The sequence below is a fragment of the Ceratina calcarata genome, unplaced genomic scaffold (genome assembly GCF_001652005.2).
Source record: "Ceratina calcarata isolate Rehan_Ccalc_2016 unplaced genomic scaffold, ASM165200v1 scaffold48.2, whole genome shotgun sequence".
NCBI lineage: Eukaryota > Metazoa > Arthropoda > Insecta > Hymenoptera > Apidae > Ceratina > Ceratina calcarata.
Genome location: NW_017172225.1, coordinates 1,064,317 through 1,082,461, shown reverse-complemented (window position 1 = coordinate 1,082,461; position 18,145 = coordinate 1,064,317). Strand labels below are relative to the sequence as shown.

Sequence of the window (18,145 nt, the reverse complement as noted above, 5' to 3'; positions counted from 1 at the left end):
CGAAAAAATTTTTGTACAAAAGTTGTAGGCTCTGACGTTTTATACAAGAAAGATTCTATGAATTTTTCTTCTAATTTCGATATTTAATGAGTTAAGTACGATTAATCAGCATTTTATTGGTACTGACAAAATCCAGTCGTTCCTCCACCGAATCAGCCGTCTTAATGACTGGAGTTAGAAGGAAATTGTATAAAATCTTTCTTGTATCAAGTGTTCAGCAGTGACGAGTGTCTTATTGTCTATTTCTCATTTCGGTGGGAATTTATTCTAAAGGGCGTAAAAATTTCCAATTTTTTTCGTGCGGCACGAAGTCCCACAAGGCTGCTAGTCTTTAGTAATCTTTCCTCAGTGATTTTACTCACCGTACAGAGCGAGCAGAAGCCACCTTTTCTCCCGCATGTTGTAGCTACTGTAACAAGCAAACATTTTCTTGATCAGTTATATGCAGGGTTTAAACCTGATCGACGATTTTAACATTTTTTCACTATAGGTTCCTTTCGCGTTTGGTCGAACTCTCGTTAAAGAATTAATAAGCGCGCGCTAAAAGACGGTGTAAATACGATATTGAGTTGTACGAAGCATAATCGAGGCGTTGAGCGTAGACCGGTACAGTCGCTCGAGCATATGGGAACGGTTAGGAACTTTCTCTGTGCTGTCACCACTGCTAACCATATAATGCAAGGATAATGTAGGTGTTATATAAATGTACAATCACGTAATACCGGGTGTGACTTTGTCGTCACCGTGCGGTACGCTGCTTCTATTAATTACTTGAGCAAAGAGAGAGGCCCTCGACGTATCACCCGGTATAGCCCCTCGCGCGAGTGGTAGCAGTTTTTCGAAACGCGACCTTGCACAGATCGACGGCAAAAAGTTTGGCCTATGCGTCCTTCGACGATTTACCGTTGCACCCGAGAACGGTACTTTAAAATTCGGTGAAAGTAGTTGCGTAATCGGTCAGAGGTCGTCAATTTTCATGGGAGACCGCGAGACGCTCAATGAATTTTTACATTTTCTAATCCCGTTCGGTTTTCCGGCGAAAAAATGTAGACCACTCTCGTTATTCGTAACATATTTTCGCATTAATTAAGCGCTCTATCGCGCTCCAGTTCGCAGACAGATCGTTATCGCGCTGTAAAAGCGGCAGGAAAAACTACAGAAGGATCGCTGCTCTCGAGGAGAGAATCGCGTTCGCGAGTTACACAAGTTTCGCCGTACGTACATACGTATCTACGTATCGCTTTCCTTGCCCGTGTCACAACTGTGGCCATCGCGGTTCTCAGGGTTCGCTGCATGGGAAATTCAGAGCCCCGTTGTTCGGGAGACGCGATTACGCGATACTCTTTAACGCGTCTCTATTTCCTGGACGTTTCTAAAACGTCCCGCGTCGACTAGATGTAATCGTAGAAATTTCTAGACACCCTCCGGCGAGTGGCCACTCCATCAGCCAAAAGTACGAACTTGTACGTTAGTTCGGTGAAAGCTGAAAAACATTGCTTACTTACATAATATAATTTTTTGATTCATTTTTACGGAATATGTTATCACAGTCGAATCAGTGGCTTGAGCCGTAAACTTTTGCCAAATAGCGTAGCTACGATCGTTGCAAATCTGTTTTCTCCAAGATAGTGGAGATTACTTTGTATCACGTCGAGTCTGAACGCGAGATTCGCAACGTTGGCTTACGGTAAATTACGTTTCGTTACGACACAGGTAACGGTCATCCCGCTAAAGGTCACCGGAAGCATCGGCTGGCACGGCCAGTTCGATGCCCGATTGATTCAATTTCTTAAACGATCCGCATAACCGGTGTTTTACTCGGAAACGATCCCTCTCGCGGAATCCGACGTAGAACGCTCTCGGAACTCGGGGAATTCGCTGTTTTCGTTTCTCTATCGCGTAACAGGACTACGCTGTTTATCTCGTTAAGACATTCGCAATTTTTCAAATCTGAAAGGTGTGGTCAGAGAACTCGATAGCCTTCGAAACCCGTATACCTACGATGTTGCTTTCATTTCCTCGTGTTCGCACTACCTATGCGCGTTGCCTTCTCGAAGAACTGCAACGAGGAATCCGAGATAACGTTAGATAACAATTTGCGAGAATTGCAGCAGCAGCAGCAATTCGCAGAGATTGTCCACTGGCCATCGGTTTCGTTATGAAACCAATAACACATGAATAAATTCATTCAACGCAACCTGATAAAATCGTATTGTACGCGATATATCTTATCGATCGATCTTGTGTATTCGCGGTTAAAAACAGAACGTGGGAATCGGCTGTTCGGTAATTTCGTCCGTCGTTCACAGGAAACGCGAATCGCGGATGATTGCGCAGTAGAAAAAGTCGGGCAGTGGTCAGCCGGCCTGTCGACTCCGTCGCGATCGGACGTCCCACCGCTACCGTTTTTAACGCCCTTTTACTTTCTACGCTTATTTTGTAACTTTATTGGCGTCGATTGTACGAGGTCAAGGTGTGCGAGGAATCGAGTTTAAGGAACATTTCTAGGCTTCGTGGACGGACAGTACGTTTTAATAGGGTTGTGCGCGCAGTGGATCCAGACGTTTGCGGTCGGACTCGCTTCAAACGCTTGTCTTTCAATTAAAAGCTACGAGTTTCGAATGATTGCCGGAGGTGGTGTCTCGGCAGGCCGCGCCTCGGTGTGGCTTTCCTTCTCATCGTTCAGTTAGAAGAATGGCTACTTTGTATGTAGAAAGTGTTCGATTGTGCAGGTGAACGTGAACGCTCGATATGCTACGTAGGAGAATATGGAACGCGACTATTGCAAACAGCTGTTGGCGTAATCGCCGGGAATCAGGGTAACGCGGATTCACGCAAATTTCGCGTGTTCAGAAAATGGGTCGCCGCTTTTACCGCGGCTAATCGATTTTTCAGATAGAGATGGATTCCGTCAGGGGATGGTCCCGATAATCGCGTATGCTGCCCCCGCATAAGAGACGAGAAAATCGAGTCGAGGCGCGCACTTAATGCTCGCTGCTTTTTCGTGTCAAGGTGCCAGAATTGTCCGGATCGGTTGACACGCGAAACCTCGCGTCAGCCCGATCCATCTCGGTGGTTCACACCGGAAAACGAGAGATCCCGGCGAAACCGATTTCACCCGTTAGAATTTCGAAATCCCCTTCTTACAATGAGCGCTTATAATTGACGATCGTCGAGAACACCCGTGGATACGACTCCGGAGGATCGCATAATCGATCTTACTCGAGGTAAAAGCGGGCAAATTACGTAACCGCGATGCCGTCTTGTTCATTGGTAACCGTTATCGATCGTCGCCGGTGACTTCTGAGTTCGTTCAACCAGGAATCGACGACGCGAGTTTCTGTTTCGACTGATAAATCCGAAATTTTTCTACGATTCGATAGCCGACGAACGGTCTCTGGCGCACGGTGAGAACCGGCTTCAGGATAAATAGTTTCACTCGCGTCGAGGCGAATAAAATCTATTCGAGCGTTAAATGCCGTTTTACCGAGCATTGTGCAAGCTAGCTACCCCGAGTTTTCTCTCAAATGCAACGGTAACGCCGACAGAAATTCGCTGTTCCTCGATTTTCGCCGTTAAATTTCATTCGCAACCGAGTCGGTCTCGGAAGTAATTTTTATCATCGTGGAGACACAGTTGGAAGCCGGAATCAGATCTTCGTCCAGGAAGTTCCTCCTCTAGAAAGAGGTTGGCTCGTGTAATTAGCGTAATTAATGTGTCGTGAACGAGCTACGACTATTTTCTCTGCTCCGCAAGGATCGTCAAGGTAGCATAACGAGACGGGAGATGTGCCACGGTAGCTTCCTACCAATTGCTCCGTAAATTACAGCTGGCTGTATAAATTACATCGAGACCGGGGAGTCGTCGGACCGTCGCTGGGTAAAATTGTTTGCTCTCGCCGAGTTCGTCGTAGTCATAGGTTTCTGAATCACGTCGACTTTCATGTATCGTTCGGAATTCGATTTGAAGCATCATCACGCGTGTCTGTGACACACTTTGTCCCATTTCGAAAGCGATGGTCAAATTTTAAAGAGAATTCTCTCTTTCATCCTACATAGCGTTTTAATAGTATTTATTAATGTCCGTCGATCTGTCCGAAGTCCGAGATATTGTTCGAGTAAAAGATGATTTCGAAACGTCTCATACGACAGAGAAACCGTCGAGTGCGGTGCATCATTGGAGAGTCGATGATGGTTGATTAACCGTAGCCGAGGTGATATTCATTTTCTGAGAAACTCGTCGCGAAAGGGGTTTCACGATCTCGGGAGACCGCGGAGGCGAGGCCCTTCGGTCAATGGAAACGCGATTAACCTTTAGGTAATGGAGATCAAACATCGGGAAACACGAACTCGCCGCGTGATGAAACGTCCAATTACCTACTTGCGATGCAGTTATGCTCGTCCGATCGGATCAGGCAATTCATATCGGGAGATAAATTGATCATTAGTAGACTACGTTCGAAACTGAACCGATGCATAAAAATCTGTAGTTCAGTACATAGTACTCTCTGTACGTAAAGAAAAGTAGAACAAAGTTTCGTGGATCGATCTCGTAGTTTTCCGTAACCTCGACAGTGCCTCGAGCAGCTCGCTCGTTCTCCGTCGCGCGTTCGTTCTTCCTCCTTATTGCATTCTAACGTGTCCACGTTCACTTTCGATCGACGGATTCCGGCGACCGATCCAAAGTGCACGCGTTGAAAGTGAATTTAATTCGCCGAGGACACGCCTATCGTCGGCCTAATTACACGCGGGACCACGAAATCGTTCGTTCGGATCTCTCTTCCTTAGCCGGAAACCTTGACTGGCTCGCATTTGGTATTTACGATTAATTGGTAGGCCGCGGCTGAACGCGACGCTCGAGCGAAATAGCTGAACCAAATGGCAAGCAAAATCCACTGAAAATAAGAAATGGACCGACAGTAATAATTATAGAGGCCTACTTATAAATCGCCGAGCGAGTCGGGCAGGTGGTTGCGCAATTCGCGGACGCTTTCGCGCGTACCCGCTGCGTCGACCGATTGATCGGATCTTTTTCAATAAACAATATTGAAGTTGCGAGCACGAATGCCGCGTTACGACACGAGAACCGAGCCGCGTCGTCGTTGTCGTCCGGCCGCGGTCTGCTTTCTCCCGTTATACGCCGACGGAAAAATAAACGAGATACGTCGTAATCAAATGCTCGAAATGAGTTCTCAACGAAGCGCATGAAAATCGTTGCAACTCTCGGTTTCGTGCGAAGACTCGTGGTGTTCATAAATGCATTGACGCAACAAACAGCGTGATCCTTCGTGTAATCGCTTCGAGACAGGATACAATTTTCATTGTAGAAGTCCAATAAATAAGTATACCGTAACAACGGTAACAGAACTCGCGAGCGAGATAGAATCCACGACTATTACTGCATACAATGTTAGACGGTGGAGTGTTGCAAGTCGTGCGACTCGTTGAGAACGTTGCGCGCCGCGCTCTGACGTAAACGGTGGAGGTAATAAATTCGTTTTACGATAGAATTCGAACGATCCGATCCGTGAGAACGGAAGGACGTTCAAATCTCCCAGCGATCTCGATGCCTGGAACTTCGTTTTATTCGTTATCGGGCGGAACGCGGCGTGAAAATATATTCTAAAACCGGCTCGGGGAAAATGAGTTTCGAACGGAATTTCCTTGATCGCGTGCGCGCATTTTATCTAACACGTGCGGCTGGAACGGAACTTCGTACTCGCGTTAGTAGATCAGCAACTGTTGATCGAAAATCGGCGAGTATACACCGGTAATTACATATTTTTTTCCTTTCACCTCGTCGAACGACCTCCGAGGTGGGTGTAGGTGGTTCTCCTCTTTTTTTTCCTCTTTCGTCGAAGGGAAAAAGGAGAAATGGAAAGTCGAGCTCCGCGGTAAATTCGATAGAACCAGTTCGCTCTCGTTGTCGTCGCAAGGTGTAAAAACGGAGGAGAGGACGCGATGGCCGGCGAAAGTCCTGCCTCCTTTTATCCTCCGCGCTCTACGCGTGCCATTCGCATTCGCATAGGGCAATATACATGCATTTTTTTTTTCTTGTTCCGCGTGAAAGACTATCGTAAAGGCGAGAGAGTACCGTATGGTTTTCTCCTGTTACGAAAATTTCGCGCGTCTAAATACCAGAGCGTTGCGTTACGCTACCGATCTTTTCTTATTTCGACTATATCGGGCGGAGTGAGTTCTCTCGAGCGGTTTTACTGGCCGCGAGGTAAACGGAGGCACGTGGAGGGATTGTCGCAAGAAAACGGTGACGTTCTGGCCGCGGGCAGAGGCCCGACGACTGCCTCTGTTACCCGCCCGAATAAAACACAGTGATTACTCCTTGGGTAATCCGAATTTCATTTCAGAGACCGTGTTCGCGTCCGCGTACAAACTTTCGCCGCGTTCATCTCGCAAACCCTCCGTCTAGAACGATCGACGTCGCGTTACCGTTTACGTTCTTTTCTAATTTCTCTTTGTTACCCGATCCGATCGACGCATCGACGTTATTTAGATCGGCTCAGAAGCAAGGCACAGACCTGTCTCTCGGCTCCGTCGTTTCTTCGTTAATCCCTCATGAAAGCACCGTCCTCACATCGAGACGCGCACCAAAAAATTGTTTGTTATTCTCTGTCACACCTGCACCTCGCGATTGCTTCTCTGCCGTGCGACGTTACACGCGTTATTTCGTCGAGAAACTCGTGCGAATTGTTCGCGATCACCGGGTAAAATCGTAGTGTCTCAGCGAGTCGAGGGCGAGACCGTGTCCGGTCCGACCAGAAGACTGTGCGATGGAAGTGGAAAAGTCAGCAGCAGGAGCGTTGTGCTCCGGCCAGCGTCGTCTGGTCGAGCTTTCTACGACCGAGGATAAGGTCGAGGAGGGGGACTTGGACGGGCATAGGCGGCCCCCGCATTGGCGTAGATCCCCTTGAAAAATCGGGCCCCGACCGGGCGAAAGCCTCCCACCTGCGTCGCCACCTGAGAGTGGAATCGGTGTACAGAGTCAATGGTGATCAATTCTGTTCCATCGTTACCTGCCCCCTTTCTGATTTATTTAAATCCCGCGCCACGTTTGAAGCGATTTCGTTTAAAGGATATCAAATAATGTGTCTTGGAGCGAATCGATGGTAAGGGATTAACAACCGCTGCGACACCTTTCAAACTCGTGTATCGAGTCGGAAGGCCATCTCCTTGGACAATGCGTCTTTCCCTTTCTCGAAGCGTCCCACACAAAGGGTAGTCCCGACTCGCAAAGGTCTCGCGACCCCTTCAGGGAATTCTGATCTTCTCGAGACCGAACCCATCATTTTTTAATAAATCCGAGTGAAAGTGAAACGAGCAGGACGAGAACAAAAACCGTAGAATCGAACTTCGTGACAAAAACGTAGGAACTTCGCGAATTTATCGCGCATCGAGAATCACATTCGTAGGTTTCTTTAGAAATAGGAAGTTCGGTTTCCCGTGCGCACTTTCCGATTTCGTAATCGGCATGTGATGAATGAAAAAGTACTTCGTCGGAGTCGACTTTTCAATAAATTACGTTCAGGGTCGCAGTCGTTCGACGCCGAAGAGAGTATTCTAAGCGATTTTTATGGGATCGAGTGGCATGCAATTGACGCGATCAGGTATTTCTCGATTAAAGCGAGGTAAAATGAACAGTGAGAGCGTATTATTGTATCTTTATTCTTTTTATTGAACGTTGGAAGACTCGTCGACGTACAATAGGACGTTCGTTCTTTCTCGAAGCGAAACAGGATCTTGGAAATAAATTGCGGTCCACCGCGAGATCGGCCGGCTCTTCCAAGTTCATTGCTTCCCCTGAGGACGGCGAGTCCTTCCTTTTTTTCTGCTCAAGGCTCCCGTGTCCAGTCTCCCTTTTTTCACGTTCCAAGGGTTTCCATCTGGTTCCCCGGTCGGAGGTCTCGTAAAATTCAATCGAGCCACTGACTCCCGATTAAGAACGGGTATAAATCCTGATACTTACCTCGCCCGTTCTGCCCGTAAACGGGGATCGTCGAGAATTTCCGAACGAGGCGTACACGCGTGGTATTTGCCATCGCAAATATCACGTAGCCGCGGCGTGTGTTGAATCTGTTCGTGGCATGCAAATTTTCATAATCCTCCTCCGCGACGCGTCGAGCTTCCGCGATGATCATGGGAGCGTCTCGATCGTTAGGTAATTTTGTCATTGCGGAACCTGGTAGCGAGGACGCGTCTTTCTCCTCGATCGATCGTTGATGCAACGTCGAAAATACCGACGCCTAGCTGTGACTTTGGCCTTGCCCGGCCGGAAATCACAGTTTCGTAAGCGACCGCATCGAATTTCTATTTCTCTTTGCGTAACACAATCGGAATTTTTCTGGGCACGGCGATTACGCCCGAAGACGTTATTAATGAACGCCGACGGATGCTTTTGCTGAGTTCCACGGTTTTCGTCGATAGAAACAAGCCACGAGGCTCGCATGCAAAATGGATTTGATACGGAAAAGTGTATCGACGTTTGAACGAGAACAGAGAGAGAGAGAATTCGCTTTCTATCGTCCGAGCATGCCAAGAAATCGTCGTTTCCTCTCTCCGTTCGTCCACGCTTCTTTTCGCTAGGATGAACGTCGATCAAAGTAAGACGTGACCGGTCACCGGAGGAGATTTAATGCATCTGATACTTTATTCAAGTGTCTATAACAGCTAGGATCGTTTACTCGGGATGTGCGGTAGAATTTGAACGGATTCTATGGGAACGGGGTGTCTCGGCGGGGGTGTGTTCGGCCGCTGGGCTCGCGGCCTTTCGTTTGTTCAGCGTCCGAGAATACCATGGCGCTCTGTCTCTTTCGCGTTTCACCGCCGGCAAGCTAGGAACTCACGACTCGTTGGACTTGATCACGGTTCTATTAAAAAGATAGTTAATCTCGTCTCTACCGAAGAGATCGTACACTTGACACGGGCGCTTAAACGTTACGGCCAGCGATTAGATCTTGTTCCCGTTTACGTCTCTGTACAGGTCGTCGTTGATGCCGTACAGTCGCGGCGAGTCGTTGCAGTCCACCTGAGACAAAATCGAATCGATGATTTAGCCATGAGTCCCAAGTCGATGGGGACCATCAATTTTACCTTGAACCACCAATCACAGACGCGCGCCGATTGGCTGAAGACGGTGCCGTTTGGACAGAGGAAGCTGAACATGCGCCCGTTTGGCAGACACCAGTGCCAGACCTAAAAAATCATTCGAGTCCTTCTCCTTTCTTTCTTTTTTTTTTTTACAAGGATGAACGTTCGTAACTTGAACTTGCCTGACATCTGGCTTCAGGATCGGCGTAGTAACCAGGTAACTTGCCGCCGCAGGTAAACGTGAGACCGAAAGGCACCGAGTCGTAGATCGGGTAGTCCACGCCAGGCGTGTAACCGTCCACTTGCTGAAATTTGTGTCAGAACGACGTTGTTGGTAAACGCGCGAGCAGTTTAATTAACGTTAATTACCGCGAGGCTACAAATTGTAACGAGATGTGAAACCTCCGCTCGGAAAGTGGATTACCGCGTGTATATTCGTACATAGGATAATCGAGTCGCTGCTGGTTATTTCAATTGAAGTAAGTCGCCGCGCTAATTACACCGCGGAATACAAAGGGGGAAACACGCGAAAGTGGCAATTATGAAAAGCGTTATTTGCATCGCGAGCCACTCTGTCGAAATCGTCGGGCTTTCGTCATGTATCATCGTTCACAATGGAACGTGGACCGAGCGAGGATGCACGCGTAAATCGCGTTTCCTTTCCGTGGCTTATCGCGATGTAAACCTCGTTCGTTGATGAATCGTTCGGCGCCCCAATATCGCTCGGAACGGGGTTGACACGAACGCGTTCTCGGCGAAACGTTGAACGAATTCAACGAGTTTGGCGCATGAATCAGAGATCAGGGAGTCAACGATCCGTAGACAGAATCGAAAAGGGTATCTCGCGGCCGAATCTTCTTCGCCGTAGGTCGAGATGAGGAGGAAAAAAGATAGAGTCGTTGCGACACTGGCGGATCGGAGCCAGTCCAGTGCGTGTGTCCGCGGCGGCGATTCTCTGACCGGAAGACGGGTTACATTGTTTCCCGCGAACGGATGCGCATCTCCGTGCCTTTGTATTCGATCAGCCGTCCACTACTTGAACGCGCGCGACCGCAAAACGTTGCCCCCATCCGCTGGACGCGACGCCGCCCGCGTCGACCGATTCCAATGCCTGGCAAGGAGGGTGCGTCGGCGTTTTCCTCGGAGATCGTTTATTCACTTCGGGAACCGATATTATTTCTTTCATTCGTGTCTTCTCTATTTTCTGTTCACGATATATGGACGTCGGAGAACGGTTTCGTCGAAGAGTATTAAGAAAGAGTCGCGTACCGTGAATGTTAACCGGATAACGATCGACGAGATTAATTAATCATTTCTCTCTGACCGGCGCGGCGGCATTGAAAATTCGGTCCCCTTCCGTTTCGATTCGATCACCGCTTCCGGTGGAAATGTACATATGTAGATTGCCGCGGCTCGGTGCTTGCAGATGCGTTCATACGCAATAACGTCGATCCTACTTGTATTTCTAAAAATAATTTTTCGAAAAGCGTCTCGCGCGAACGTACCCGCGAGCTTCTGATTCCCGTGAATCCCCTTTATATTCTTCGATTGCGCAATTTGCACTGATGGACGTGACACAATCGAGGGAAAACGCGGAAACCCGTGAGCCACCGCGCGACTTTGCCTGGCTAAGCGTGAGGGTTCGCGCAATACGCACATGGGTTAATTAATGAATTACTTAACGCAGTCACCAGGAGAAGATGACGCGAGGAGATACCGACCTCCCTCTGTCATTGTTGCACGTGGGAAAACGCGGCATATAATAATTTCACGGCTTAATTTGGCTCTGGTTTCGCAAAAGGGACGATAATCGACGCAGCAGTTAAAATTGGTCTTTGAATAAATAGAATTCGCGACACTTACCGCCATCGCTTGGTACAGCAAAATCGCACTGAACAGCAGGAGTGCGCAGAAAATTTGGTACCGCGAAATCATCTAAAAGAACCAAACGAGATCACAGCTTTGGCAAAAGCCGTAAAGATTTTTCGGAGATCAGAGCCTCGTGAATTTTTCTCTTCTTACCTTTTCGTGAAAGATCGGTTTAATCCGCAGTATCCTTCCGCGTGGTGTTCATTTATTCTCAGGATGATTTTTGTATCTTGGCACAGAACGCACTCACCACCTACCTGGACCTGCTCGCGTGCGAGTTTTTCGGTTCTCCACGGTGTTACGGGCGAAGTTTCTTTCTCGATGGATGCGACCACGCGGTGGTGGTATATATATGGGTTTAGAGATCGGCCAGAAACAAAAGGGGGGGAAGTTTCTTGAGAGCCCCTCTTTCCCGGGGCTCCCACACCTGGCGGAGACGAACACCGGGGAAAGAGAAGATCCCGGGGAGGTAGGGGGCGGGATCCACCACGCTCCTGCAGATTCCTCTCTTACGCAATATCCCCGCGTCGCGTTCTTACACCCGTGAAAACGTAACGGCTCCGCGTCCATTCGCGGGGTCGTGATTTCTGTCCCCCACGAATTCTCTTTATTTCGTTCTACCGACAGAGCCACCCTACCCTTACTTCGTATTAATTTAATCGGAGCGGCATCTCGGTTGACCCAGTGCTCCCGTTGTTTCCTCATCAGGAATATCAAATGTACTTTGCACAACGTCTGTGCTTTTACAACCGTGAAAACGATCGCGTTACAAGGACCAAGTGGAAACTTTGGCTATTTCGAGGCAACATCCTGTTCCATCCGAAGGTTTCGGTTAACTGTGTGTCGGTTAGAATATTCCTTTCACAGATTCCGTCCGATTAATTGTACTTTGTCTATTTTCCTTTCCTCTTCTTCCTCGGGAAGACGCTCGATCCGATCGATCAGATTACGGCACTTCTCGTGGGATTCGAACAGGAATCGTATTCTTTTGTGCACAGAGTGAGAATAATCGACGCAGGGATACATTTAATAAAGAAAGCAGTGTGGCAATAGTTTTGAAACCGCTGAACGTCGCTCAGCGAAACAGAGGAGGAGATCGTCTCGGGAAACGGGAAGTCCTTCCGATCGAAATCGATAGGAGCGGAGGAAATCGCACGATCAGATCGTTCATTTGCATGCATGTTGTTTGTTTCGTCTTGCTCTCAGGCAGCCCCTTAATCTTTGAGGCGCGTTTCGTGCCAATTAACGTTGGCCTAATTGCTGGCCGCGGGCTCTTCCAGATTGACATGTAAATTCCATGGAATTAGCCGTCGCGTTTACTTCGTGCCGTGAATTAGATAACGAACCTCCTCACGCGGTCACCTCTCAACATTTTTATCCGTCGCCCGGTTTCTTAATGCCACGCTCAGAAATAACCAAGTTTCTTTTGTGTCTCAAACGATTTAATTATAATAGAAATTGGATTGCGAGATCTGCGCAACGATTCGTGGGAAGGTCTTTCTCGACCTCGAGAGGAAATTTCGTTGACAGAGAGGAGGACTCGCGTCGCGAGAGATTCGTTATTAGGAAAACTGCGGCCTCCCACTGGTTAACGGGTATCGGGATGCGAGGTTCGATCGAAGTTTCGAACATGTACGTACGTATGCAGAGCTTATCGTGCGGTGTATCATAATGTCCCCGTTTCGAATGTTACGGTGTAAAAGCGCGGGTGTTGTTATGCGTTATTGCGAAGAGAATGGACGAACGTCCTCTCTTTCTCTCTCGTCTTCTCTCCTTCAGGAAGGCGATCAGAAGGAGACCATTCGTTTTAATGGACACTTTCGTCAGATATGGTTTTACCTAGACTCGCCGAATCTTCACACGCTTCAGCCGCCATAAGCTTTCGCAATTTCATAACTAGCCGACTTCCGAGCATCTTTCCTGTCGTCGACAAAAGCCTGCCACGAAAGTCTTTCTCACGTTCCAACCACTGTTCGTTCCCGATTAAATATTTAATAATACATCAGCTGAATCGTCTCACCGAGCCTTTGAGCAATCCTGCAGATCTACTGAAAATCCTGTGAAACGGTGACAGCATCGCGCATTTTCCAATTGCAAATACCCTTATCGGCTCCTTTTCCACGTCCGCCGATTCGCCAATTATTTTAATTGATATCTCGATTTTTATCCGCATCTACTATATCCGTGCGCGTGCACACAATCGAAGTTTCCCTATCTTCTTTACGTAACGCCTTCGCCGGATTTTATTCTATCCACAGTTACGTAAACTATGTAACATCAATTAGAACGAATCCTTCTTACCATTTACACCGTGACCGTTCCCAAACGTTTTATCAAAAAACGGGCAATCAATCGTCGTCGACGGACCGCTATCTCTGATCTCATCGTCAGGCGTTCCGATATCAAACAATGCAATTATTGAATATCAGTTTTAATAATGTAAGTCGTAAATCGATTCGAATCCTTCTTACCAGTCACACTGTGATTTACACATTTAACAAACGTTTTATCGAAAAACGGGCAAATCGTGTCGATCGTTGATAAACCGGTATCTCCAATCTGTATTATTCCGATATTACACAATGCAATTATTGAACATCAGTTTCATTGTGAGTCACAGATTGATTCTATATCTTGTACGCCGTAGAATCTGGAAAAATTATTAAAAGTCTCATGGGTCGGTTTATCAGGGAGATAAACGTTTGCACTTAGCGGTGCGCGTCGTCGTCGTGGCACGGGAGGCTTACGTTTGCGGCTCGCGTCGCGTCGCGTTTTATCAGTCGGAGCGAGTCGAAGCCGAGCCGTGGCTGTCCCAGATTTTCAGTCGCGCGTACACACGCGACAGAGTGCATAGTACTGCGTGTCGCGGATCCTAGATCATCCGATCCCATCCTCAGAACGGTTTCGCGGTCGATCGAGCGCGGATCGCCACGATCCATGAATCGAGATCCTCGGCCGTGTTCCGAGGGAACCTCAGTTCAGTGAAACGTGTCTCTCCAGCGATGTCAATGGTAGATCGTGCGAGAATCGTCGAGGTAACAGATCTCTGGTATTCGTATTAGTCCAATAATTAGTTCGTTTCAATTGAGCGTATCTCCTGGATCGCTCGATAAGTCGAAACGCATATTGTGCATGAAATATGTTTACTGTTTCTATCAATTGGCCGATGACGAAGCCGTTCGTCGAACGAAGTAATCGTTTATCAAGATCACTAATCTCCGTTATCATTACAGTGTTTGCCAGAGATAATAACGACTCTCGACATTTTTAAACCTGCGATTCACCGTCCGTCGTAATACTGTTTTTTTGAACATAGGAAGATCGCGTTGTGTTCGCTTCCGCGTGTTCGGTATCGGTTGAATCGTGAGAAAATGTGCGAGGGAACTGAGGATCGAGTCGTTACTCCGTCTGTTCTGTCCCGAACGTGTGTATTCGTTAATTGATACGCAGTATCGGTTAGCAGGTAATTAAAGCGAAGGGAGCGAAGATCGTTGCGATTTAACGAGAGTAAACGGCGCGGTTCGAATTCCAACGGCGACGCGGAGCCGTTGCAGTCGGTTCGTGACACGGGTATAATAGCTTCCGGTCAGACACTTCCGCTGTCGCGGTTACCCTCCCGTGAGCTCGAAACGAAAAGGGAATACGGTCTCGTTCTCGAGCGCTTCGACCAACGACCTTCCGTCGTCGTCGACGTTCGCATATTTTCTTCGACTCGGATTCGCGAAGTTCGGCATAACGGCAATCTCGGAAAACCGTAATAACGATCGGGCGACTCTGCCCGGCGTAGCTCGATTTCGTTCAGAAACGATACCGTTAATACACTCTCTCTTCTCTTTGCATAGACGTTCCGTAATTATTCAATAAATTCGCGCGCGGCGCATACCTCGCATACCGGCCGGTCGGACGAGTTCCTCGAGAGCGGCACACCCGGTGGACACGCGTGCTAACGACCGTCGTACGCGGGTGCAATTGGACCACAGGTGTACGACACGTACGCGGTGTCGAGAAATGACTTCGTCTCGTAAAGTCGTAAATCTAATCATAAATCGCAGTTCATAAAGTCTATGAAATATTTTATGTGCAGGGAGTAGGTATCGTTTTCAGCGATTCATCCATTTTTATCAATGGAAAGCGCGTTATCGGGTTTCGCGGGAAGAGTAAAATTTCACGAATGTCGTTCCGTCTCGGTTGGCTGGGTCCGACCTTCGTTCTTGAATTTCTACGCGTCTAACCGGCGCGCGTTTTCGAAACGGTGCGCTCGAACAACGCACCTGACCAGCAGACGGAATACATACGTTAACGAGTCCCTTTTCACCTGACCGTCGGGTCACCTGACTCATTTCCTGTCTTCGTCGCTGCCCCCCCCCCCGTCCGTGTTTCCCCGATTGGGATCGCGCTCACGCGGCGGAGCATCCGTTTCGTTCGATTAAATCTGTGACCGCGAACAAAAACCCAAATAGAGCAGGTGAAACCGAGCCCGAGTTCGTTACGCGGGAAGCTGGTGCACGGCCGCGTTCGCGAGTTCTCTCCGTATTTATTTGCGAACACGCGAACGAGGAACGGAGCGCAAGGTGCAACACGTGCCGCGCGACAGCTGGTTTCCGGTTCGAGGCCTTGAGAACGTTTTTCATTTCTCGCTTGAACGCGTTTCGTAATGTCTATAATAACTTCGCCAGGGGGTGATTCCACCCCGACTGTTCGTCGATCAGAAATCGTCTTAAAACCGGTCGAAGGAGTTTTCATTTGAAGACTGTTGTTCTTTGACGAAACAGGTGTCGATTCAGGAGATCTAGAATAGGAATCGCGATGGACAACGAGGACTTCGGTTTTACAAAAAGGGCAGACAATGTTCTGAGGAACGTTGACAACGACGTAAACGGTTCTAAAGACACGGGGAGAGGTGATGATTCTTCGCCGGGCAAAGATAATTCGGGGAGCAAGGTGCCGTCGTATTTAGAAATAAAAAAAACTCGATTTGCGATCGGGGTGAGAGAGAATCTGTTTGAATTTGTCAGGAGAGGGTCGATGGTAGTGATAGATCGACGGTGACGACAGCGCCGTTATCCGGGGCGAGCGATGCCGGAAACGCCGTCCCTGGACGGGCACCGACCGCCTCTTCGTCCTCTCCGGCTTCCTCAGTCGCTTCTAACCCGCCGAACATACCGAACGTGGTCGAGTATCACCTGAAAGTGAAGCCCGGGCAAACCCAGAGGGTCATCAGAGTCGACGATACCGACGTGAGTACGTTAAGTCGTCTTCCGTCGAGATAAGAAGCAATTTCAAGAAACTCGATAAAAAAGTCGATTTTTGAAAACTCCTGATTGATCTAATTCGCGATTATTGTCCGACGATAAAATCCAATTGACCGGTGAACAGGAAGATTAAACGTCCTTCACGTTAAATCTTTTTTCCATAGAAGAAACAAGAGGTCGAAGAGATGAAGAAAGAGAAGAGTCCAACGCCTGCCAGTGAGAAAAAGAAGGACCTTGTGTCAAAATTGTCTCGTCTGACCATCGACAACAACGTCTTCGAAGGTTCCACTGATCTCCCTCAAGTGTTTCAGGTACATCGATGTTTAAAGCTTCGATCCTCCGTTCGAAGTTCCTCCTCTTTTCAATCCTCGATCCAGCCGATCCTTTTGCACTTGCCTGTACTCTTCCGGAGCGTTACGTCGGCCCAAGGTCCCAACTTAGGCTTAATTATTACCTGGCCGCGTGGGAGAAACTGAAGGGGGACCCCTGTTTCAGGTGAAATATCTCGGCTCTCATGATGCCAGGGGCCTCTGGGGCATCAAGCACACGAGGAGGCCGGTCGATAACATGGTGGCTGCGGCGAAGGCCTTACCGACCAACACGATGCTGCCTCTCATCAAGCTGGTCGTCTCCCAGGAAGGCGTGGTCCTGCTGCCCGTCGAGAAGAAAAAGCAGGACCCGAACTTCGCCAGGATGTATGCGATCGAAACGATCTCGTACGGCGTGCAAGATCTCATCTACACCCGGGTGTTCTCCATGATCGTCGTAAGGGAAACGGAGAACTTCCGGAGGGTTTCGCCCTTCGAATGCCACGGCTTCGTGTGCGAGTCGAAGCATCACGCGAGGCAGCTGACTTACGCCTTGGCCACGGCTTTTGAAATTTATTCGAGGACCGTGAAGGCTCAGGACAAGATGGCCGAGATGGCCGGGAAAGCCGCGAAAAACAGATTCGCGATAGATCTCAGGAGCCCCGAGGAGATCGAAGCCGATTTAGCTACTGATTCCGAGGCCTGACGCATAAGCGGTGTAACGAGTCCCAAGCCACCGGGTCCCGGTTCCGGAAAAATCTCGGGTTCGCCCGAGATTTACCGTTTAAATTTACCTGTTGTTCGTTAAACCTGAGGATCTCATGGGCGGATTACGTAGTGTGCAAGGACGATACAGGGTACAGTCGAAGATTAATATAATAGCTGTAGATTTAAGACGATACGAATAGTAAACCCTATTTTTTTTATAACCGTTGTCTTCGGCACGATGGAAGACCAGTGGAGTCAATTCTATCTTCTCTCCTGAAGTGAATTTAAGTTTGTGTGAGCGAGAAAGTTGGTTATCGTTATTTTATCGGAATCGAGGGAATAGGATTCGCCTATCCACGATACAATGGCTAGTTGTCCAAAGATACCGAATAGACGAGGAGCCGAAGACCGAATTTCGGCGACTCATGCAATTTCATATCAACAGAATTTTAAAAAGAGATTGGATTTATTTCTAGCCGCTTTGCATGTGTACGTGTGTGTTTTTTTTATCTCCATACTTCCCCCTGAACGTAGAGAATTAGTCACTTAATTTATTGTCGACTTATCGTTAAGTCACCGAACCAATATCGACACATATCAATCATGTAAATAAACGATCAAGCTTCCTCAGCACCGTAACGATTACTTCGTTTAGTAGTTAGGTTTGTTAAATTAGCTCGCTGCACCCTCATATTTCTGTTCTAGGCACGGGACATTTGTGTAACTCCTGTCGATACTTAAAAATTAGCAGTATTAAGAACAATTGTATCGGTAACGTGTATAATAAATTCTATCTTTCCTTTATTACACTTCTGATCCGACTTACAGTTTTCGCAACGCAGGTAACACTGATACAATTCGTTAAATATTCGTACATTAAATAATATTATTTCTTAGAGTCCACACA

General features: G+C 48.1%; 3 protein-coding genes across 6 annotated transcripts in view; 1 reads left to right on the top strand and 2 right to left on the bottom strand.

Annotated features, from left to right (window-relative positions):
* The window catches only part of LOC108627879 (uncharacterized protein DDB_G0284459), a 15,750-nt gene extending 8,919 nt beyond the window's left edge, over positions 1-6,831 (bottom strand). Inside the window, exons 1-2 of the mRNA XM_018029447.2 lie at positions 6,536-6,831; positions 363-409 (exon numbers count right to left, since the gene is read on the bottom strand). Coding sequence (XP_017884936.1) covers positions 363-399 — 37 coding nt within the window. The 5' untranslated portion in view covers positions 400-409; positions 6,536-6,831. The remainder of the gene's footprint in view (positions 1-362; positions 410-6,535) is intronic.
* Positions 1-18,042, top strand: part of LOC108627880 (uncharacterized) — a 27,332-nt gene extending 9,290 nt beyond the window's left edge. The window contains exons 1-5 of one of the 4 annotated variants that reach the window (XM_018029448.2): positions 13,746-14,005; positions 15,743-15,911; positions 15,986-16,207; positions 16,387-16,533; positions 16,718-18,042. In XM_018029448.2, coding sequence (XP_017884937.1) covers positions 15,777-15,911; positions 15,986-16,207; positions 16,387-16,533; positions 16,718-17,236 — 1,023 coding nt within the window. In that variant the 5' untranslated portion in view covers positions 13,746-14,005; positions 15,743-15,776 and the 3' untranslated portion in view covers positions 17,237-18,042. The other 3 variants (XM_026815704.1, XM_018029449.2, XM_026815705.1) reach the window with 3 other exon arrangements.
* Positions 8,639-13,666, bottom strand: LOC108627881 (uncharacterized). Its single transcript, XM_018029453.2, has 5 exons — positions 11,124-13,666; positions 10,965-11,036; positions 9,284-9,406; positions 9,105-9,206; positions 8,639-9,039 (listed from the first exon to the last, which is right to left on the bottom strand). Exons 2-5 carry the CDS (start codon positions 11,034-11,036, stop codon positions 8,962-8,964), a joined length of 375 nt encoding a protein of 124 aa, XP_017884942.1. The 5' UTR covers positions 11,124-13,666; the 3' UTR covers positions 8,639-8,961.
* Positions 18,043-18,145: the final 103 nt, after the last annotated feature.

What these genes read in the sequence shown, in the direction of transcription:
- LOC108627881 (XM_018029453.2), bottom strand. Translation starts at nt 11,036, where the DNA reads ATGATTTCGCGGTACCAAATTTTCTGCGCACTCCTGCTGTTCAGTGCG. An exon ending in ATCCTGAAGCCAGATGTCAG is followed by an intron (nt 9,207 to 9,283) that starts GCAAGTTCAAGT and finishes ATGATTTTTTAG; the next exon opens with GTCTGGCACTGGTGTCTGCC. An exon ending in TCTGTGATTGGTGGTTCAAG is followed by an intron (nt 9,040 to 9,104) that starts GTAAAATTGATG and finishes ATTTTGTCTCAG; the next exon opens with GTGGACTGCAACGACTCGCC.